Below are 23,881 nucleotides of genomic sequence, written 5' to 3'. Positions count from 1 at the left end.
AGGATGGTAATTCCCTATGTTTACACACAATGAGTAGCAGCAGAAAGGGTGAGTGGGTGAGAATCCTCCATACACCCGTTGTTGCAGCTTATTTTGCTTCACCTCTGCTAATGGAGCAATTAGGTAACTTTAGAAGCAATTCTAACCTCCAACTGGGAGAAGTGGAGTAGAGTGGCAGAACTACCACCACATTCAAAACTCTGATGGTAGTGCCATAGAACCATAGAATCATAGACCAACCAGAATGTTTCTCCCCTCATTCTTTGCTGTGCCATTTCCAGGCTGGTGCAGCAGACGAACCTAGATCAGGCCCATTGCTGGTACCTGGACAGGCTTAGGATCCAGCAGATCCTTGGCTGGACCAGGTCCGCCCCTCTCCACCTCCATGATTTTGGAGGTTTACACTGGTTACCTGATGGCACCGATCCACCTTCACACCTCTTCTGCTGTGGAAATTGAACCCCAATTTCTTTTCTTGTCTATATATTCAGGGCAGTTGCACATTTAACTTCGAGGAATGACTGGGCAGCTGCTCTGCTCAGATGCTCAAGATCATTCCACAATGCCTCCTTATGATGAGATGCTTTGAAAATGGGAGATAATGGGCTTCAGATGGAACTGGATGGGTGCTTCCAACCAGGTAGACTTCAACTCATTTGTCTGAAAGTCCCTGCTAATTATGCATGCATGGGATGTGTCTTCCTGGGCCGAGATGCATTTGTAAGGCAGCCAGCAGCGATGGATGAAATGCAAGAACCAGATCTAAACAGCCCCATTAGATTGCTTCTATCAGATCCTTTCTACTCCGGGGTGTTTGGAATGTGGGCTCTGGTTCAAAACCTCTGCTAGCAGTCCAAGCATATGCAGCTCAGAGATAACTTTTAGGAAATATTGTTATATACCAACAGGTAATAAAGAAGGGAGAAAGGAACATCTTGAGCCAATCAGACATAGCTGCCCCCTCCCCCTATCCAACATGTGCCAGCATCTTCATGTGTGTGCAGTCTAAAAATATGCAACTGTATGTGCATGGTTTTTCCCTCCCTGCTAGTGGGGAGAAAGCACTAATTGTTTACAGTCATAGAATCATAGAATTGTCAAGTTGGAAGGGACCACAAGGGTCATCGAGTCCAACCCCCCGCAATGCAGGAATGTTTTTGCCCAATGTGGGGCTCAAACCCATGACCCTGAGATCAAGAGTCTCATGTTCTACCAACTGAACTATATAGGCTCTATCTCAAGACAGGGGAACCTTTGGGCCTCCAAATTTTATTGGACTTCAGCTCCATTCATCCCTGACCATGCAACATGGGAGCATGAATGAAGAAGTCATAAGCAGCTGGACACTAAATTACATTTTCTTTCAGGCTTGGGAAGTCAGCTCTTTCAGAGCCAAGCCATTCATAAAAACAGTCAACATCACTGGACCTGCCATAAGATAGTTAAGAGTGGATGCTATGAAAAACGGTTTTTCAACTGGACAGGTCTGATGGACGATTAGGGCAAAAAAGAGGAAATACATGATATAAAAGGGGGCAAAAATGGACACAGTTTTGCATGCCACCTGCATGTGCTAATTTATATAGATGGGTGGGATTTCAGAAATAATTCCTGTAATTTAAATAGGAATAAACTGGCGTAGACCGGAAGACTGACCTGGTGATCTGAGTGCCTCCTCATTCTGCCGTTCATGCACATCTTCTGGTCTCCCTTCACCTATCTTTAAACTGAACCTGGGATAGGAAGCCCTTTAAGCAGGACACTGTCCTCAAACAGTCCTCAAAATAGATGATGGACTCTGTAAAGTAGAACACATGACGGCCCTCCTACTGAGAATGTCAGGGTACACCATGTCATTCAGATCATTCCTTTAGAAAACCATTAGCCTCTGCTAAGCAAATCCCTTTTGAACCCCATTTTACTTTAAAGTTGCCAGTCTGATTAACCATGGTCTTTGACAGTTGCTTGGATGTTATACCTTGGAATCCATTTTCTTTGCACTTGTCACAAACATTTCAGCTAACATTTCTCAAGGAGGCGGTCTGGATTTATCATAGTAGGCAGACATTCCCAATTTGTTTTTCGGTGGGATGTCGGCAGCTAATTCCTGTCTGATGCATTACCTAGCTATCTGAACAAGGAAAAGGAAATGGGGAAGATTTGCACATTTTCTGTTCCTCTTAATTGCACTGTGAAAGCAATCTATCCATATATATTTACCACCAATTATTCAAGAACATTAATGTGATTTACAGCAAACTAAAATACCAGTTGATTAAAATCAGTATGTTAAAAAAACTATAATAAATGCATATTAATAAAAACAACCATGACTTTCAGCATCCTGAACAAACTACAGTTCCCAGGATTCTTTGGGAGAAGCCATGACCTTTTAAAGTGGTATGATGTATAATGAAAATGGGTACTTATTATTATTTTATGCTGGAGGACCTTTGGCTCTTCAGATATCGCTGAAGTATAATTCTCATCAGCCGTAGCAACCATAGCCAATGGCTGAGGCAAAATTGTAGTCTGATTTGTAGTCCAAGAGCACCTGGAGGGCCAAAGTTTCCCCACCCCTGCTTTAACACAAAAGAGAAGGCAACGTGTTATCAGACAGCAAAGCTTCTATTGGCAAGGAGTTCCATAGGGCAGAGCATGCCACTCTGAAAGCTTGGACCTAGTAAAGGCCAGCTGAACTACAGGGCCAAGTGAGACTACCCAAAGTGCCCCACGAGAAGACCTGAGCAATCAAGGCAGGACATAAAGAATCAAGCAGTCCTTAAGGAACCAAGTTGTTTAACACAAGAGTAAATTAGTAGCCAGCGCCAAGTGCTTCTAGATGCCACTTCTGCATGCCAGCGCCAAACATTTCAGTATCAATGTGTGTGGTATTCAACTGTAGTCCTACTCGGAGTAGACTAAATGAAGCTAATGCACATTATTAGATTAGGTTCACTAATTGCAGTGGGTCTCCTCTGAGTAGGACTACTTTGCTTATACTGGGGGGAAACCATATGTGTTTCAATGAAGACAACAGCCTTCCACGGCAAAGTGCTGCAGCAGTGAAGGGCTTGTCCCCAGGCCTCGCACAATATCCTTTTGTGTTCTTTCCCAGAACAAATCTAACTACTTTTTGTGTTAAACTCAGTGCTTTTCTTCTAGAAAAAAAAAGGTGCTGGTTTCGCATACCCTCGTGTACCCCCCCCCGGGGGGGGGGAAGCACTGACCAGTTAAACTGTATGTTCTAATTACAGGTAGGTAGCCGTGTTGGTCTGGGTCGAAGTAAAATAAAAAAATTCCTTCAGTAGCACCTTAAAGACCAACTAAGTTTTTATTTTGGTATGAGCTTTCGTGTGCATGCACACTTCTTCAGATGCTCTAAGTTTGTGTGTGTGTGTGTGTGTGTGTGTGTGTGTGTGTGTGTGTGTTTTATAAAAGAAAGAGAATTGTTTCCTTTAGCAGCAACAGAAAGCCTCCTCTCCGTCTGATATTAACGTTTGATGGCGGCTTAAGATCACACAATAAAAGTCAGGGTGGGCTCCATCAGAAAAAGTTGTGTTTCACAGAACATTTGCTATTGATATGTTGGGAAAGTGGCAGACTTGGTGGGGTGGGGTGGGGGCTGCTGGGGAGAGCTTGCATGATCCATTAATAAGAAACAGTTTGGCACACTAGATTACTAAAGCATGGCTAATCTCTCAGCCAAAACCCACGCATTCTTCATTTGTGTTTCCCAGCCTTTTTTGAGCTTGTGTGTGTACACACACACACACACACACACACACACACACACACACACACACACAAAACATATACACTGTACAATACAGAGGAACTGGCTAATTAAATCTTGGAAAGTAAATTCAGGTTTCTTTAGGCATTTCTGAAAGGGAATTAAAAACACAGTGGATTGGATTCATAGAGGATGTGCTTTCAAACAGCAGCACAGAAAGAGGAAGAGAATTGCTGTCTTTGTTACGAGACTGCTTGTTTGTAGAAAAGTGAGGAGGTGTTCTGAAATACGATGAATATATGGATATATACTCTGGAAACTATCGAGGACGTTTTGGTGTTTCAACAAGCTTTTCCAGCTGGATGAAAAGGTCTCTGCCTTAGATGTTCATTTTGTATTGTTTTAAAACCTGTCTTCAGAGAGAGAATGTGTGTGTGTTATAGATGGGGGAACCTCCATAAATCCTAGAAATTAATAAATGGTAGGATTTTGATTATTTGGAGTATTGAAGGGAAGCTTGGAGGGCAGTGGAAAAATACAAGCTGAGCTTCCTTCCAAGCAAGTGCCTCACCTGGGATAGATAGAGGCAGTGCTATTTTTATAGGAAAAGTGCTGGAAGTCACCATCGTGAACACCTCCTTCATTCTCTTAGAATTGTAATAGCACCCACCTGAGAGGTGCCAGAACTGAGTTCTGGCAAGTTCTGGCTTTTAAAAAGTTCTGGATAGAGACATTAACATGACAAAAGGTGTTGACGTCCCATCTAAGGGGAATCTTGGGCCTGGGCAGACGGAGGTTGCCATGCTGATGGGGCATGTGGGAAAAGAGAGTCTTTAGACTGAGCAAGGTGTGTTGGGAAGGAAAAGGGGAAAACAAAAGGAAGGGATCCATCTTGGGCAGACCGGCTGAAGGCTGGCTGAGAGAGATGCCTTGCATTCCAGTGCAGAACTGCTGTGGGGAACAAGTCCCTCTCGAAATGACCATGCTGTAAGATCTGGACTCCCTCCATGCAGACTGAAGGTGCAAATATGTGAATAAATTCAATTTCTTAAAGTTACGGCAGCCTTCACACCACATCTTCAATTCCCTAAAGGAGCACAAACTCTGGGAAGCCCCTGGAACCTTGCTATTGCTTGGCAGAGAGTGGCGTGGTACCCAACTTCTATAACAATATAAATCGTTTTGATGCACGTATACAAGGTGTATAGTTATTGCTAATAATATTGATGATAATAATTTGCTGAGTTGCTGCTCACACTCCTTTCTTTGTTCACGGACCTCAGTTTCTTTCAAATCAGAAGAGGTGTTTGTTGGCAGTTGGAGCGGAAGCTATCAGACCCAACCACCATAATTAATCAGCATCTTCCAGGGACGACAGGCAAAAACTGACCAAATCTCTGGGTTTGGGCTGGAGACCATTTTTTATGATAGTTCTCCTGCCTAGAATTTGTGTTTTCAACATACTGTGGTGTTGGGTGGAATTAGAGAGCTAATAAGCATTTGCTTTGCTTGGTTTAGGGGGCAATTGCCATAGCGTAGAGGGAAAATGGTGGAAGTGGGGGTGGGTGGTCGGAGCAGAAAGCATATTTCCTCATTTGTATTTCATAATGTTGGCATATATCAAGGTATGATACCTTACTTACAGACTTCCCTCCCCCCGGTCTTCCACTCAAATGAATTACTGAATGGCTTTGTTTGCCATAGGAAGTTAGACTTCCATGAAACAACTTTAACATGATTTACAGAAGCATAGCTATGTTAGTCTATTATAGCAAAAACAATAGAGTCCTTTGGCATCTTAAAGACTAACATATTCACCGAGGCATAAGAGCTTGTGGACTAAAGCCCACTTTGTCAAATCGGAGGCCACGGGACTCTTGGTTGTTGTTTTCTCTTTTAAAAGTTGACATTGAAAAGTTGTCTTGTTCTTTTTGGGGCTTCTGGGTTTTAGAGATGTGAGTGTTCAACTTAAGCCTTCCATCCTGGGTCCTTGCAGAGGTTTTGGACTCCAGATCCCATCAGCACCAGCCATCACGGTCAATGGTCAGGCATCATGGGAGTTGTAGTTCAAAACATCTGGACAGTATCTACCAGGTTGAGGAATGTTGGTTTAACTGGTTGGCAAGCATTGTGAATATCACATCAGATGTATATTGCAAGGGTATTGCTTTGCAGTTTCTTCACTGTTTGCCTTTGCATCTCCCAAAATCCATAATGGTTTGTTTGGTGCCTGTGGCAGAAGTCAAGATTACCAATATGACGTTGCAGAGTATCACGTGAATGGTCTCTGCCAAGTGCAAGCTCAGTTACCCAAGGTAGCAGGGTTTTATTATTTATTTGTCTATTGCATTCGCATTCCCCCCACCCCCAAGTTGCTCAAGGCAGCATATGTAGTTGTCTCCCAACATTTTTATCCTCACAACAACCTACACAGGGATCCTAAAGAAGGTACATGGAGGTGTGGGAGGAATAGTACCATGGGAGCAAAGAATTTGGGAAAATAAAGGGAAGGCAGCTTGTGCAAGCCTTGGATGCCACTCATAATATTTAACATTTCATTTTGGTGACAAGTTTAGTTAACTCCTCTTAAATTAGCATGGTGATTAGCACACACATAGAAATGATCAGGCAGAAGTTCTGTAAATATAACAGAAAAATAGGATATAAACATACTGATACCCTATGCAGAAACAACTCGTTTTCCTTTTCTTCAGTGTTTGAGCGGTCTACTAGTCTCACTGACTCTCTGGCAAGTTTCCTATGTTCAGCTTTCTTTTATTTAAGAAAAAAAATCGTATTGTTCATTTTAATGTTTTTTTTAGCTGGTTACACCAAAAAAAATTCCCCCTTGACCAGCTTTTTTATAGGTTTCCCCCCACCCCTTCATTTAACTTCCCAGAGTTTATGCTCCCTTCTGTTTTCTTCATTTGGACTTGACTTCCAGGATATATATATATATATATATATATATATATATATATATATATATAATTTGCTCTAAAACTTCTAGTAACACTTCAATTTGCTCCTAAAACACATCTTTCTAGACTAATGTAAATTGGTCCCTTTCTCCCTGCTCATATGGGTCATTTCCCCAAACAGGCAATTCAGACAGCCGTCCCCGATGTCTCGTTCGTTTTATTCTTTGAGAGGACTGCAAAGAGCAACGAGCAAGAAAACATGGAAAGATGTACTAGAAGAAAGCATGCAGAAATGCGGAAAAGGTGAAGAAAGAGTAAAGGGAGAACACAAGAGAGATATTGCAATAATATTGTCCTCTCAGGACTCAAATCGCTGCTTGACTCTTTAGGCCTCATGCCTAGATCTTTAGTGTTCATTACTCTCAGGCTGTTGGCTGAATGATGTTCAGCCTGATCCATCTTCTTGCTTGGCCGGGTTATGCCACGATACAGGTCTCATTCACACGCAGCCCCAACATGTTTCCTTTACATGTGGTGGGCACTGAAGAAAACCTTCAGCTCATCTATCTTTCTGCTGCCACCCTGCACCTTTAATATGAATCGGAGCCCATGCATTTGGAGTCCATATTTAATATGTGTGAAGGTCCTGCTAAGGCAATCCACCTACTCTGTAGGTCGGGTGGCATCCGAAGAAGAGCTACGCTGGTAGACAAATTACTTGCACTACAGCCTTGTCGTTGCATTGAAGTCAGAAGCAGCTAATGGCCTGATCCTATGCAAGCCATTAAGCCAAGTAACTGTGCAGGGATTGAAATCCATAAGTGACTCGATTCAGAAAACTCCACGGTTCGGTTCAGTCCATTCTCTTCAATACAATAAAGACTCAGGGTGGGAAACAGCATACCGTGTGCCACATTCAGCCCTTGAATTACTCTGTATGCCCCCAATGCCCACCCCCCCGGCATCTTCCAAATCTTACTTTGATCAAGTATCAACTGACATGGCAACTGAGCTGCCTATGGAGAAATAAATTGCCTTATTCTTGCTCCAGCAGATCGCTTTTCTTCCCTGCTAAGCTTAGAGAAAGAGAAGCCTCTTTTTCTGCTCCCAGGATGCCAGTGGAGAAACAGATCAATCTATTCTTGCCCTAGCATCTCACTTTATTTCCTTGCTAGGCTGGCTGGGGGGAAATGAAGCTTTGTCTCCCTTGCCCATCACGGAAGGAGAGGAGAATGGGAGGTGATTATGTGAATGGGAGGGAAAGAAAGTGTGGGATGAGACTCTTAATTCCAGGGGTGTGGGTTCGAGTCCCGCACTGGGCAAAAGTTTCCTGCATTGCAGGGGATTGGACTAGATAACCCTACAATTCTATTATTCTATGAATGTGTGTATGAAAAAAAGAAATGGAGAGAGGGAAGCGGGTGGTGAAGAGAGAGACTGAGAGAGAGAAAGAGAGAAGGTGCTTCCTTTTTTTTTTTACTGTGCTTTGTGTGATGATGATGATGAACTGGGGAGTTTGCGTATATGGCTCTGTATTTGTGTGAATGTGGATGGATAGGTTGATGGGAGCGAGAATGAGTGCATGTAAAGGCTGGATGAAGAAGAGATGGGGTGCTTGCCAGCTTTTGACACACCCACCACTACTTTGCACTCCCTGGCCACTTTCCCTTGAGGGTAAAAGGTAAAGGCTGACTGTTGGCTCCAGTCGTGGACGGCTCTGGGGTTGCGGCACTAATCTCGCTCTATAGGCCGAGGGAGCCGGCGTTTGTCTGTAGACAGCTTCCGGGTCATGCGGCCAGCATGACTAAGCCGCTTCTGGAGAACCAGAGCAGCACACAGAAATGCCATTTACCTTCCTACTGGAGTGGTACCTATTTATCTACTTGCACTTTGACGTGCTTTCGAACTGCTAGGTTGGCAGGAGCTGGGACCAAACAACCGGAGCTCACCCCGTCACAGGGATTCAAACCGCCAACCTTCCGATCAGCAAGCCCTAGGCTCTGCGGTTTAGACCACAGCACCACCCGTGTCCCGACTCCCTTGACTACCCTAAAAGTGAAAAAAAGTTTGCCCACCCTTGAAAACACCGCGATCCCAAATGCTTCCATTTCCAAGTTAGCCTTTAAAACTAATGTTTAGTGCACTCATGCTTGGCTGGCTTATAGAATGGACAAACCTCAGCATAAGTATGGCAGCCTAAATTGCTTATGAATTGCACTATGGTTATGATGCATATGAGTCAATGGATTACTCTTGTTAGTAGAATGACATTATGAATCCTTGCCTTTAAATATTTGAAGTCATGTTACTGTTTTGTTACACGCAGCATCTTTGATGCAAATAATTGCTTTTGTGTGTGGGACGAGTGTCGTTGATTGTATTTGTCAGAAATTCCTGGTTTCTGACCAGGAATGATGGCAAGAGAACAATGCTGCCTAAACTGTCCCAATCATCCCATTTTTTGTGGGAGTTGTGGAAGTTCCTAATGACAAATCAATATCCATGCCTATAACCGAGTGACACACATCAGGGAGAATCAGGAAATGGACCATCTTTTTCATAGACTGCAGTGTGAGTAATGTGGCCTGATTCAGAAGGCTGTTGATTAAGGAAGCCATTTCGTATGAGCCATAAATGGAAACGTATCTGACATGAGTGCAGTAGGAAAAATGGGGAGGCAAGCACAACAGATCCAAAAGCAGTTGTTTCTTGGGCTGCTGTTAAATAACTCTTCATCTCAGAATGCCAATAAAGAAGTGGGAGCCCTAATGGTAATTTGGTCTGGCTCCAGACGCAACGATGCTCAGCAAGAAGGCACAGGTGATGGAACTGAGCACCCCCACCCCCCAAACTTCATTCCAGCTTTGCTAGTCACATAGAAATTTCCTTCCTCTTCCCTATAAGTAACCAGGACTTCATACTCTCTTCACACACTTTGCTTGGTCCACTGTTATTATGGACAACCGGGGAATGTCTTTATGACCTACAATATATTTTTCAATTGGTAATTAAATAAAACTGCGAAGGGAGCACTTTGGGGAGAATACGTCAAGGGATGAGCTCTTACTATATATGGCTTATAAGGGTTGCTGAATGGGATGTCAGAAATTCATTGCAGCTGGAAAGGAAAATTGTAAAAAAGCTTCAGAATCACTGAACAATACACCTTTATTTTTTTTATACAACGTCTTTCATTCAGTCATTGTCTCCGAAACTTCACAGAGAATGAAAAACAGATTTCATTTTTTTAAGAGCAGGTAATGTTGTTTATTTAAAGGGGGAAATATGCAGGATCCGGGGGGGGGGGGAAATGACCTCATGCTTGTGTAAGTCAGGTATGGTTGCATTTAAATGATTTGACTTACTAATGGTAACGCAGCCTAAACCAGAGTGAATCTACAGAGTGATCACCAACATTAGTCATACTCTGAGTTGGCTCACTTAAATGAATGGACCATTGATTTCAATGGGTCTATTATGACTATGATGTTTGGATACACCCTCCCATGAAGATGAGTGAGATGCTGAACTCCTATGGTAGTATGCTGGGCAGAGGCAGGGAACTTCAGACCTGGGGTAGGTGACTGCCCACTGTATCTGGCCCTCAGAACTTTCCAGGACAACACCCTCTTTCTCCAAGGCCACACTTCTAACAAGTCCTGCTTTTCACCCTCCCCTATTATTTGCCTGTCTGGAATTAGGGGAAGGATTTGATTCAGTTCACTGATCTAATTTACACTTTTTAAAAAACAAAACAAAAAAACAACCATCCATGAACCAAAACACAGCCATCCTTTGAGATTCGCACTTCTCTAAATGTTGTAGTGCAGTTCTCAGGCCAGCTAATGTGAGCAAAAACACATATACATGTGAAACGTGTGCATATATAGCATATATTGGTGAAAATAACATATAAAACACATGCTTTAGGTTGGGGAGGAAAAAATGAGACATTGAGATAAGTTGAAATTGGCAGATTTGCCCATCCCCATCTGAAATGTGTCCTCGAACTGAGATGTTGCATCTTACTTGCCTGGATAGAAGATAAAGGGATGTGTGTTGTTATACATGTACAGAAGCATCTGTGTACTCCCCTGGTGCTGGAGTATGAAGCTCCACCACTGGCTAAAGCAAAGCCTATTATAATAAAAGACATGTCCCAGCTGACCACAGACATGTGGCCCTTGCAAAGTTTCCTTGGGCTGAAGAAGTTTCCTCACTCCTGCAATAGGAGGCATTCAATTTTTTAATGTTCCCCTGGGGAAGAAAACACCACAATGCAACTCTTTATAAGTAAAAATCTAACATGTCAAGGGGAGGACTATACTGAATTCTTCTCCCTGACATGCTCATTTCCTACGTGCAGGAAGTTATTTACTGTAATGATAATTCAGAAATGGTATTTCCCATCTGCAGCTTGAAGTGCATCCTATAGTTCGGAATCCAACTATCTCTGTCTCACCTGAGCTGGAGGAGAATGTGATTGCACAGGGATTGGAACCCAGATTCTTCCAGGCCTGAGTCCAACTCTTTCTACACTATATGTGTGTGTCAAATGCCAATTTACCTGTACTCAGCTCTGAGGCCTTTTCTGACCCCATTCCACCTCCTTCTCAGCACAGTCTGCATCTGGCTAGGATTTGCTGCTAAAATTTTCAGCTGTTTCCATGTAGCATCCAATAATGTCGGTCTTCCTTCTGATCCAATCTCTCACACTGTCTTGGAAATTTAGAACGCCACCCCACCTTCAGAAATACTTAGAAAGCATTACATTGTAAGATGTTTCTTACAGATGGTCAGATGCTCTTCAGAGGAATTCACCCTCCAGAGCAGGAAATCCTTTCTGGAGGAAAAGGAATTTTAAGGCTCAAGGACTCTCGCAAAGCTACTTAATCTGTTGCATCGTTTAGATCCAAGTGCAGAAGAATGTAGGTGCCTATGGAGAGCACTAGGGCTGGTGATTAAAATTCACTATTGGGGTTCCACTTCCACAGCTTCTCAGAGCTAAAGTCTTTGTCTGAAAAGAGTAGATAGAATGAATGAGATAAAAGGAATTCATAGTCTTTAAGTACAGAAACAGTGTAAATAAAATGGGATAGCATGTTTTGGACACTGCTTTATGGACAACCTCCTCTGGCAGATGTTTAATAGAATCACAGAATTGTAAAGTTGGAAGGGACCCCAAGGGGCATCTAGTCCAATCCCCTGCAATGCAGAAATCTCAGCTAAAGCATCCATGAGAGATGGCCACCCAACCTTTGCTTAAAAACCTCTAAGGAAAGAGAGCCCACAACTTCCCAAAGGAGACCGTTCCACTGTCAAACAGCTCTTATTGTCAAAAAGTTATTCCTGATGTTTAGTCGGAATCTCCTTTCTTGTAGATTGAAGCCATTGGTTTGAGTTCAACCCTCCAGAACAGGAGAAAATAAACTTTTTTCCCTCTTCCATGAGACAGCTCTTGAGGTATTTGAGGATGGCTATCATATCTCCTCTCCGTCTTCTCTTTTCCAGGCAAAACATATCCAGATCCTTCAACCGTTCTTCATAAGGCTTGGTTTCTCAGACCCTTGATCATCTTGGTTGCCCTCCTCTGCACACATTTCAGCTTGTCAGCATCCTTGTGCCCAGAAATTGTGGTGCTCAGAATTGGACACAGTGTTCCAGGTGTGGTCTGACCGAAGCAGAATAGAGTGGTACTCTTACTTCCTATTTGCAAGGCATCTTTTGAGTGGCTTTGCTCAGTTTTGATGAGAAGGCTCCTTCGGTGGTGGAAAGTGGACCAGCCTTTCTTCCTTTCAAGAGCTCCACTCCAGTCTCACTCACTTCCACTCAACATATATGAGACCACTAGGTGATATTATGGATAGCTATGTAGCACTTGTAACTGCCGACAGCAGCCAACTTCCATCTTTTCTTAACATCCAACCCACTATCCTCAGTTCTTAGACAGTGTCCATGGCCGTCACTATTTCTCAATGACTGGGAACTTACTGTATCCCAGAGGTCTGTGATACTGTGGAGTTTTCCCTGTGACCCTCTGAGGCCCTCCTCAAATCTGTCCATTAAAAAAGAAGCTTTTAATTAAATTGAATTGCTGCTGTCATAGCAATAAGTTAAAACAATGATGCCCAAAGGGGTTTCTCCCCCAATTTTCCAATTCCTTTTTAAATTTTTAATATTTTATTGACCACTTCCATGTGCCCCCTGCTGTGATTCTGTGATGCCAAAAAGGTATTTGTGGCCTGTCATAACCTCCTCACCTTGAAATTTAACATCTCCATGCAGAATATAAGAATGATGAGAACAGCAACAGCAATAATGTAGAATATTTAAACCATCACTCACATTTTGGTGTGGTTTAGATTTCACAAAAGCCTAAAACTAGTGAATAGATTTGCATATATCTAAGCCAAGTGGTTATGAAAATGTTTCTCGATCTTCCCAGGCCAAGTACACTGTTTACTACTAACTAAGCAAACTTTAGCTGATACTCCCTTTTCTGTAAATAAATACATCTGTCAAATATGAATTGAACAGCCTTGTCCTTAACCATGAAGCCAAGGAACTTTGAATAATTAGAGGAAGTTGCCTTATGCCGCTCAGTCTGCTACACTGATTGGCTGCAGCTCTGCAGGGCTTCAGAGGCCATCTTGGCTGTGTGTCCTGGAAGACCTGCTCCCTTGCGTTGCAGGACTTTCCCCAGCTGGTCTGGAAGGGCAGGGCCCTGACTCCAGCTGCAAAAGCTGAGGACGCTGAACAGACTTTTGGGCTGTAGTGTTGTTTAGTTTGCAGCTGTATACTACTATGCTGTTACTGATACCCATAACATAGGGTTTTTTTTTTATATAGCAATGGTACCAAAGAACATTTTTTGGCAGTGTGTGTGTGGAGTGGGAGATGAAATATATGCAAAGGTGTAGGGAACATCTGATCTTCCAGATGTTGCTGGAATGATGAGTCCATCATTCATGGCCATTACTACACTTTCTGGGGCAAGGAACATAGCTGCCAAGTTATCCCTTTTTTACAGGGATTTTCCCTTATGCTGAATAGGCTTCCTCGCGAGAAAAGCAAAAACTTGGCAGCTATGGCAAGGAATTGGCTATCTTTTCCCTGGTAAAGAGGAGACTGAGAAGAGATCTGATCGCCTGAAGGGTTTTCTCATTGAGGATGGAACAAACTTGGTTCCTTCTGCTCCAGAGGCTAGCATCCAAACCAATCAATTCAAGTTACAAGAAAAAAGAGTCAAACTAAACATCAGGAATAGCTTTCTGAAAGTAAGAGCTGTTTGACAGTAGAACGGACTCCCTCTGGAGGTTGTGGATTCTCCTTCCTTGGAGGTTTTCAAGCAGAGATTGGATGGCCATCTGCAGGGGCGTACCCAGGATCAAAACTAGGGGGGGGCAAGGGGTGGGGCCAAGGCATGGGAGGGAAGGGAAGGGAGGAAGCATGCACGGCGGAACAGGGCAGGGCGGGGGAGGAGCCGGAGCACGATGGCTGCCGGGCGAGGGGGCCGGCGGCGGCGGCAGCAGCAGCAGGATCAGCGGCAGTGGGGGAGTCTCCAGAGGCAGGTGGTGGAGGAGGAGCACAGCCCAGCGGAGCGGAGCACGAGTTCGGCATTCCCGCCCGCCGCGCCGCGCCCTCCAGCTTCCCGTCGTGCTCTCTGGTTCCCCGCCGCACTTGGCCTTGCCAGAGGGTGTGACGGGGAGCTGGAGGGAGGGCGCGGCGCGGCGCACGGGAACGCCAAACTCGCGCTCCGCCGGGCTGTGCTCCGCCTCCACCTCTGCCCGCTGGCAGCGCCGCTCTCGAGCGCCGGCCCTGCTTCTAGGGGGGGCAGCTGTCCCCCCCGCCCCACGTTGGGTACGCCCAGGCGCCCATGGCCACCTGTCATGTATGATCAAGTTGAGATTCCTGCATTCTTTCTTTCTTTCTTTCTTTGGCGATCACTGGTAGCCGAGTGAGATTGTCTTCCATAAACACGGTTTTAACAGTGAGTCCGTAAGTGACTGTGAAGGCCAATTATGGATCCACACATCCTTCCACAGTGGTTCCAGGCAGGAGTTTATCCCTCAGGGTCCCTTCCTACTCAACAATTCTATGTATGATTCTTCTGGTTTACACAGGGAGAATAATAATGGGGGAATGGGGGGGCAGCAGATTTCTCGGCTGCGGAGAGAGTGTATGGATTTGTACTACTTCAGACTGCAGGAGGGGGTGGGGATGCATGTTCTCAGTACTCCCCAGCTGTGCTAGCTGGGATGCATGAAAGCTGTAGTGCCAAACATCTGGAGGGCACCAGGTTGGCAAAGGCTGCTGGAAAATCTCCCACCCCCGCCTTGAGGAAGATTACATTTCCCCAGGCCCTCCGTGTGAACGTTTTCTGCCAGTCGAAATCTTTTCCACTCGATCACAGCAGGAAGACTTGGAAGTAAATCCCAGTGACTCCAGCGCAATTTACTCCCAAACCCCATCAAAGAAAAACGTCGAGATGTCCCTTGTTTGTACATCAGCGCTCGATTCTCTGCCTGGCCATCTTCCTTCCTGCCAGTCTCAGCTGGAAAGAGCCCGTCTAGTTATCAGTCCTCTTCTAGGCAGATGAAACATTTCCTTTTCGTCTTCAGAAGGTGCTGGTTGTGTGAGAGGCGCCTACACACAGAGAAGCATATATTCCCAGATAAGTAGAATTTTTTAATCGTGATTCGGGGCAGGAACCCCGGAGCGCCACGTTTCGCATAGGTATGCATACATCTTTGCAGAAGGATCGCGCCCCTCAGTCCTCTTTCCTGGGAATAAGACTATGACCATATAGGCACTTAAACCTACTCTGTCTGACACGTGTAAACCATCAGTCCATGTGACTACCTCAAAGGGTGTCTAAATGTGTGTCCCCCTCCCCAAAGAAAAATGGGGTTTGGCACCTAGAATCAAAGAATTATAAAGTTGGAAGGGATCTCAGTGCTCCTAGTCCAACCCCCTGCGTATCTCTTGAGAAATACGTCCCGTAAATTTAATAAAACTTTCTTCTCGCTGCTTTTATGCTGCAAACCAATACCCATTTTGTTGGGAGTAAGCCCCGTTGAACTCCGATTCCATGCGTGTTTACTGAGAAGCAGATCCATCCCGGGCAGATCTCATGGGGAGAAGAAACTTCATTCAGATTCGCTGCTTCTGGTTGGTAACAAATGGGAAATTCTTGCGCCCATGAATTGGTGGGGAGGGGGGACGACCGTTGAAAGCTAATGTTCAGGACCATGGAGCCGCCTCTAAAGCACCGTCCTGCGAGGTTGTGTGTGTGTGTGCATATCCTCCTTAGATCGAGATTTCCTGGATCAAGGGGATTCCTATGCTGTCACTTTCCTGAACCAGGCGAATCCGGAGGAGACCTCCAATGGCCGTGGTTTACAGCCCAGTCCTGGCTGTGCCTACTGAGAAGTAAGTCCCGTTGAAAATGAGGCTTACTCTCAGGTAAGTGGGGTTAGGAGGATACCCACTCACTTCTGAGCAAGACACCTCTAAGGCTGCAGCCTTGGCGCCTCTTTACACAGGGAGGAAATAAATTGACCAGAAAATGCAGCCTCTCCGCTCCTTCTCTGGGTAGACCGGGAAGGATTTTTATGAGCCTTGTTGTTTAACAAAGGGTCACGACAAAATCACACCCACGCACGCACACACACACACACCGTTAAAAGAAAGGACTGAAATGAAGAAAGCTGAAGCGGATCTTTGCGTGGAAGGACTTGAACTCAGCTCAGTTCTGCAGGTCATATTCCTCGGCTCAGAATAAGTTCGTCCCAATGGATGTGTCTTGCACCTGGCTCCATTTGGGGGAATCTAGTAAAAAAGAAAGCAGATGAAGGATGAAGGCTGCCCTTCCCTGCCCTCCTCCGGAATCGCAAGGAGAGTAATCTCTTAGAACATTTATTATTATTGATTTATTGCATTTATATCTCGTTTTCTCTCTCTAAGGCGCTCAAGGTGGTGTACACGCTTCTCCTCCTCCGCATTTTATCCCCACAACAAACCTTTGAGGTAGGTCGACTTGACAGGCAGTGACTAGCCCAAGGACAAACAGGGAGCTCTATGGCCCGGCGGGATTTGAACCCTTGTCTCCCAGATCCTCGTCCGACAGTCTTAACCACTCCACCGTCCCTGCCTGTAAAGATATTTTGAGAGAGAGGAAGAGGAAAGAACTTACAGCACGCAGGCAGGTCAGTCCAATGGTCCCTCTGGCCTCAACCCCCTTGGACTGCGGAGTCTATTATATTTGTTGGGACTACCCTACAGTTGCTTACCGGATGGAGAAGGAGCGCAGAGTTATAGCTCTGGGCAAATGTGACTTGGAACTACTGTCCTCGGCTTTCAGAGATCCAGTATCTTTTGCTACCTTAGACCCAACCTTGGTACACGTGAAACAAGCGGAAACTCCAAAATCCGAAGTTCACCAGCCAAACATGCCACAGAAAGCGAGACAAGCTTTCCAGAACTCTTTATCAGACAAGATGTTTCGCGAAGCAAGAGATAGAGGGGACCAGGGTTTATTTTTTCCAAGTACCAAAATTAGAAGGGTGCTGTAGCATGAGATCGTCCAGGCTCTGAGAGAGGTGTGTTTCTCTGAGCACATGCAGAAAGCCCTGCCTGCCTGGATGGGAGAGCTCTCCTTGGATAAGAGCTCAAGGAATCATAGAATTTAAGATGTGAAAGGGATCCGAGGGAAATCTAGTCCAACCCCCTGCAATGCAGGTCGGGGATATACTAAATCTAATATATGCCCATGGGGCACTGAGATAACTTTCTCACGAGGGCTCCTCAACCTGATCCATGCAAGCCCGCTAAAGCAAAGAATGGAAGCGTTTTGAATTTCAGCTCAGCCAAGAAAGGGGAAAATATTTTGATGGATTTGAAATCATGGGTGGTGGGTTCTGTTCAGGCATCGAGTTGGAGTGGGGAGAGAGGCTCAGCTTGGCTGTATCCAGCAATAAAAGCAATAAAAGGGTCTCCTCTGGCGTCAGGGACAAGACCCAGTCCCGTCGGTTCTGCTGCAGCAGGAAACAGCTACAAGGAGTTTGGTGGCCAGCAGATTTGATCGCAACGAAAGCTTCGCAGGGCCAGAGCGAACTTTGCCCGGCATGTATGACTGGCGAGCCTCGGTTGGTGGTTGATATCGAAATATGCAATATCAGGTGTAATGAGAGCAATACTGCCAAGTCCTGCTGATGTGAACTGCCCCGTTGCTTAAACTTGGATACATTTTAAAGGTTGCAGAATAATGGCACAGACTTATATCATTTGTATTTCATGGAGGTCTGGTCTGACTCCCTAAATTCAGAATGAGGAAAGCGCTCTCTCTCTCTCTCTCTCTCTCTCTCTCTCTCTCTCTCTCTCTCTCTCTCTCTCTCTCTCTCTCTCTCTCTCTCTCACACACACACACACACACACACCTCCCTCCATATCTATATGGCGAGTAATCGCCAAAGAATAAGGTATATATAGTACTATGAAATGCGCCAGGCAAACCCATGAGTTTCTCAAGTGCCGCCAGACGCCTAACAGTTTAAGCGCAACTAGAAAAATCCTCACCCCCACCCCATGCGTTTCGGATTCCGGAGCAAACTGTGCAGTGTGTTCGCCGACGAGAAAACCCTATTGAGCAAAACATTGTGTCGAAGGTTCGCAGGCTTCCGGTCTCGCACAGAGCTCTGAGTGCAAAGCGGGGAAGCTTTGTGTTCCTTCCGACGCCTGGCAATCCTGACCGGTCCCCAACATTTCTGAGAGGCGGGGGGTTCCATTTCCAAAAGAAAAGGAGGGCTCTAACATCCCTAAAAGCCCTCTTACTACGGTATGAAAAGAAAGGGTTTTTTTTCCGGGGTAGGAGGAAGAAAGTCCGCACCAGAGATGAGTGCGAAGGCGGGAAGGCACTCTAGACACGGACAGAGACAAGGGCAGACCGTTTTATTTATTCCTTCTGTACTCCGAGGGCTCGATAGGAGGAGCAGGAGGAAGGCGCCGGGTGGGACTTGGGAGGAGATGTGGGGAGTGGGAGAGAGGAGGGCGTATGAGTCAGCTTCCCTCCCTGTCAACTCGGCTCGGCTTTTGGGGGGCGGAGGGAAAACTGCGCCTGGGGAAGCTATAAAAGCGAAGGGGGTAGGAGGAGAGCTAGGCGAGTTGCCGGGGACAGGGCTGGAGCGCGGACCGACGGGACGGACGAGGCGCTTGAATCAACCTCTGCCCGGCCAGGCGCGCTGGGTCCTTCTCCCCCAGCACCCACCCAGGACTTTCTCCTGGCCTCCCCTCGGGATGTCCGGGACCAGCTAACTGCAAGCGGGAAGGAGGCGAGCGTGTCCCCTTTTCCCCGACGGAAGCGCGAGCGAGAGGGCGCTAAGCCTGTCCGGTCAGCCAGCCTTGCCTCGACCGGGAGCGGGTCGCCTTGGAGTTCGCCCCGCGGGCTGCTCCGGCAGCATCTGCAGCTAGAGGCGGAGCAGGCGGGCGGCGAGCAGGGACTGCCTTCCTTTCGCTCACTCCTTCTCCAGAAGCGCAGCCGCTGCCGCAAGGACCGAGCCACCCGCCAGCCCGCCCCCTCCAGGGAGCGCTTCTCGCGCCAAGCTCCTCGGAGTCTTTTCCAAAATGCCATCTGGGGGACTTTGATGTGCATCGCCTGAGCTTCCGTGAATGAGAAGAACATCGCGATGCAATAGAAGAAGCAGAAGGTGCTTTGAAATATCTATATAAAACGCACCAGTCAAGGCAAGAACAAGACCCACACCCCACCCCCAAACCCCGGAAAAGAAGCGTCAGCCTTCCTTTCTGGGGCGAGGGGAGATGATCATGCTGAGCTGGAATCAGTTCTCCACGTCGCGCCCTCTACTCTTCCTAGCCGCGCTCCTGGTGGTGGAGAGCTCCCAGCTAGACGGCACCAAGGTGAACTCTATCAAGTCCACGCTAATGGGCGAGACGCCGACGCAGGCGACCACCAACAGGTCGACCACCTTCCACCAAGGATTGGCTCTCGGGAGCAGCAAGAAGGGCAAAATCTTGGGCCAGGGGGGCAAGGGGCTGAAGCATTATCACCGGCAAGGCGAGGTAGGAAGCCATCCTTGCCTGCTTGCTTCTCTCTCTCTCTCTCTCTCTCTCTCTCTCTCTCTCTCTCTCTCTCTCTCTCTCTCTCTCTCTTTTCTTTTCTCGGTAGGATACCATCCTTGCCTTCCTCTGCTTGCGACCAAACTGCTCTGTATCAGCCCACACGATGCTTCAGGAACTTAGCTCTAACCCTCTTTTCTTAAAAACAAACACCAGTTTCAGGATTAGGAGGAGCTCCTTCCCCTCTCAGGTCCGTCCACAACATTCAGAGATATACTGCTCTTGAACATGGAGGGTCTCTTGTCTTGGGATCTCTAGCTAAGAATGGGTTGTAGCAAAATGCTGGTCTTACTCAGAGTAGACCCACTGAAATTAATGGACTTAAAATACTTGGCTGATTTGAATGGGCCTACTCTGCGTAGGACTTGCACTGCATGCAGCCCAAAGATAAAGAAATAAGAAAACATGACAACAGAGTAATGATTGCCGAGCCTGTACAGCCCCTAGCACAGTGTTTTCTCTCTGTTGTGTGTGTGCACAAATAGTACACTTCGCAGGGGTGTTGTGAAGGTAAAATGGAGGAGAGTGGGACTCATGAATGTTGCCTTCTGCTCCATGGAGGAAATGTGAGATGTATTACATTTTACACAGTAGTAGAAACAGTGGGCGCTACTAGGAAGAATGATAATTTTTCATTGTTTTGCTATTTGTTGTGTGACATTAGTGCATCCAGTTGGCAGAGGTGCAAAAATGCAAAGTTCAGCATGAAACCAGAACATTGTAAGACAGTGATCCTAAGCCGGCTTGATTGAAATCAGTGGGACTGATTGCTAAGCGCTTAAGGATCAGGATATAAACGTGTCTCCAATTATAGGAGAATAGTTGTTGCTCTCCTAAGTGAGGATAAGGGCATCAATGCTCACTCTCATAATAGAGGTCCATAGCTGGAGAGCGCAGGAATCAAATTCAGCTCCCTGACAGAACAAATCTCCACCACATACACTCAACAGTAAGAAAGACATTAGTGGCTGTGGAAAGAAGACTTGTTTCTAATTTATCTGCCGTGTGTGTGTGTGCGTGTGTGTGTGTGTGTGTGTGTGTGTGTGGCAGGAGCTGCAAACTCTACCCTCCATTCCACTACTGAAGTGTCCCCACACCACCAGATCAGTTGCTAGCCAGGGTTCGGGTGTCAAAACTAAGGTAACTGGAGATCTGTGATCAGATCTACCCAAACTGAGGGGAAAGGGAAATGAGTGGGACAGTGGAACCGGATGAGTGAGCATTTTATCTGCTCCCCTCCATAATAGCTGCTACTGCTTTCACCTCTCTAAGCCCTGGTGCAATTTGCACACACCCCAATAGCTGTTTTTAATTTATTTATTTTTAAGTGTGGAGATCTGAAAATGGATCTCTTGCACCATGTCTGTTTTGGCCCTTAGACATTCATAATGGAAGTTGGCATTGTAGTTGTTTTTTTCCATACCTGGTGTGGTAAGCACAGAGGAGGTGCTAACTGGGTGGTACCCCATCCAGTTTGCCTGACAATAAGGTTTCTTTTACTCCTGTCCCATCTTCCTGATACTCAGGAGATTATTAGGGACATTGTGCTCATATTGAGTCGTGGGGTTTCTCCCCTTGCCTCCTGACTTGAATAAGTTGAATAACTCTGCATTCTACAAAAAACACCCCAAACCCATAGACATTTGTGTATTGTTGGTGGTCTGCCCAGACAGTGTTTGGCTGCTAAGGTAAGACTGTTTGATATGCGCCACAAGGAGACAGACAGTGCAGCAACTGAACTGCTAAGATTCAGTCAACCATCAATTGTTTGCTAAGTCGCTTCATTTGCTGACCAAGTGACGGGCTCTCCTAACATTTTAACAGTACCTTCTGAATAATAGGATGTACGGTAACAGTTTATGACGGAATATGTGGTTACCAGGTAGGAAAATATATAATATTTGGGGAGGGGGTGAGTCACAGATCCATTGTCTGAATTTTGACCGCTTTCCCTCATTCTGTTAACTGCAAACCCTTCGGTTAAAGGTGTTAACAAAAAGATGTTACAGCAGATTACATTTTAATGGGATGGTATGAAACATGGCTTGACAGGCATATGCCAAGAATTCTATTATTCTATGTGCTACCATTCACAACTCAGCCCCGTGGAGTATAATTGACAAAGTGGCATCTTCAAGGAAGGAATCTTCCGCCAGCCTTGGATTTAAGACGGATAGTAAGTGGAGACAGGCAATTCTGCCATGAGGGATTGTAATGCTAGCTAATGGGAGAATTAACGAGCATTCTGGCTTGTTTGTTTATTTTTACCCATTGAGAATGTCGGAAAACAATGCTGGAATTTAGCCCAGACTATAGACAGTTACATTAGATCAGTGAATGAAGTTGTCACCATGTATTTGTGATCGTTTGCTTTGGAAGGGTTCTGCTTCATTGGTGGATAAGGTAGCAAACACAGGTAGTTCAAAAATAGTTTGATCTTGTACCTCCCTAATAATATGCACTATATTGATAGGATTTTCTCCCAGTGGGGTTTCCAATAAAGTATGTTTTTTAAAATAAAAAACCCCAATAAAATAAAGAGGGTCTTGCTTATTCCATCACAAAGTCATTGAGCCATCCCCCTCCCTTTTCCTCTTCCATTTCTATCTCCATGCCTTATACCATGCTGCCCCATGTGGTTGGATCGATCTCCTTTACATTCAGCAAATGACTTATGAATATTGTAAGCGGTATTATACAGAGTCAGTCCATTGATCCAGCATGACTCAGTCCATCTGCCCAGAATCTTCAGGGCCAGACAAAAGAAAATTCTAGCTTTGCTACCTGAAAATCCTGCCATTCGAGGTCTACCTAAAATATCGCTTGTTCCCTTTAAGCTCTTCACTGATAATTAATTTTGAGCCAAGCCCTCTCTAAAGTTCCATCTTAGCCTTACCCTCACTTAGAATCATAGAACTGTAAGGTTGGAAGGTACCATGAGGGTCATCTAGTCCAACCCCCTGCAATGAAGGAATGTTATGCACCCTGTACATTATTTACAGTATGCATGATAACAAATATCCAGTACATCACAGTAGTTGGGACAGAAGTAAGAGCTACGGCCAAGGTTGCTTTTCATTCTGTTTATTCACTGACTTATCATTCTCTGAAAGTCAATGTCTGGGATGCCATTGAACACGATTTTAAAGGGTCAAATAATAAGACCTAGATTAGAACTACATGACATGCAGTTTGATGAAGTTCCACAAGAGTAGTGGAAAACTCATTCGCTACTAAAATGAGGAGGATGGCAAAAGCCTTGCCTTCAATGAACTCCTGCAAACACTTTTCCTTTTGATTTTGCCTGGGATTTTATTTTGAAATAGTTATAAATGCAGACAACGGAAAGGAAGAATGCATTTAACAATACAAAAGGTCCACTAAATTAAGGGAAATTGACTGATTGCACTCCTTAGTCCATCATGGGACCGTGAGAGTAAAACAGCCTGAGAAGAAGCAGATTAACTATCAAGAGAGTTTTAATGTGTAAGTTAAGTAGCTGAATCATGGAATGGGGGGAATATACAAACATCCTTGATCTGCTTGATAGATCCTTGAAGAGCTTCCATTTAGATGATAAGTGAAAACTGTAGCATCTTTTCCTTTCAAGTTGAGATTCCTTGCTTGTTGCAGTTGCTGATATTTTATCATCTCACAACTTCACTGCTGTATACAATTGCCTTTATGCAGCAACCAGGGTTGCTCGGTTTAAAAAGATGATGCAAAAGTCGCCTTTAATGTACAATACAGCATCCACAGCCGTTAGGTTTAAAATAATGCCATGCAAGAAAACTTTAGTACATAACAATCGCCAAACGTTATGATTTATATGATAATTTCAAACGCGTTCCACTCCTAAGGAAACACTGTTCAAGTCAGTGCTGTTTTGAAACTGGGGTTTCACACAGCGAACAAAGGTTCTAGCAAATGGTATTGGATCTCCCTATCATTGATGTAAACTGGGGTCAGTTCACCCAACAAAAGCAAGTGGCAAAGTCTGGACTCTTCCACAAAAGGCTTCAGGTGGGGTATTATTTATTTCATTTCTTTCTTTATTTTAAAACTGTACAGTATTGCCTATCTATCTGAC

General features: G+C 45.3%; 2 protein-coding genes across 2 annotated transcripts in view; both read left to right on the top strand.

The window, feature by feature from the left end:
* LOC132592675 (uncharacterized protein K02A2.6-like) overlaps window positions 1–19,313 on the top strand; it is a 37,846-nt gene extending 18,533 nt beyond the window's left edge. Inside the window, exon 2 of the mRNA XM_060279129.1 lies at window positions 18,916–19,313. Coding sequence (XP_060135112.1) covers window positions 18,916–19,313 — 398 coding nt within the window. The remainder of the gene's footprint in view (window positions 1–18,915) is intronic.
* DKK2 (dickkopf WNT signaling pathway inhibitor 2) overlaps window positions 18,833–23,881 on the top strand; it is a 60,886-nt gene continuing 55,837 nt past the window's right edge. The window contains exon 1 of the mRNA XM_035113453.2: window positions 18,833–19,734. Coding sequence (XP_034969344.1) covers window positions 19,474–19,734 — 261 coding nt within the window. The 5' untranslated portion in view covers window positions 18,833–19,473. The remainder of the gene's footprint in view (window positions 19,735–23,881) is intronic.

Source organism: Zootoca vivipara, chromosome 9, assembly GCF_963506605.1.
Source record: "Zootoca vivipara chromosome 9, rZooViv1.1, whole genome shotgun sequence".
NCBI lineage: Eukaryota > Metazoa > Chordata > Lepidosauria > Squamata > Lacertidae > Zootoca > Zootoca vivipara.
This window is presented reverse-complemented; position numbering and strand designations above follow the sequence as displayed.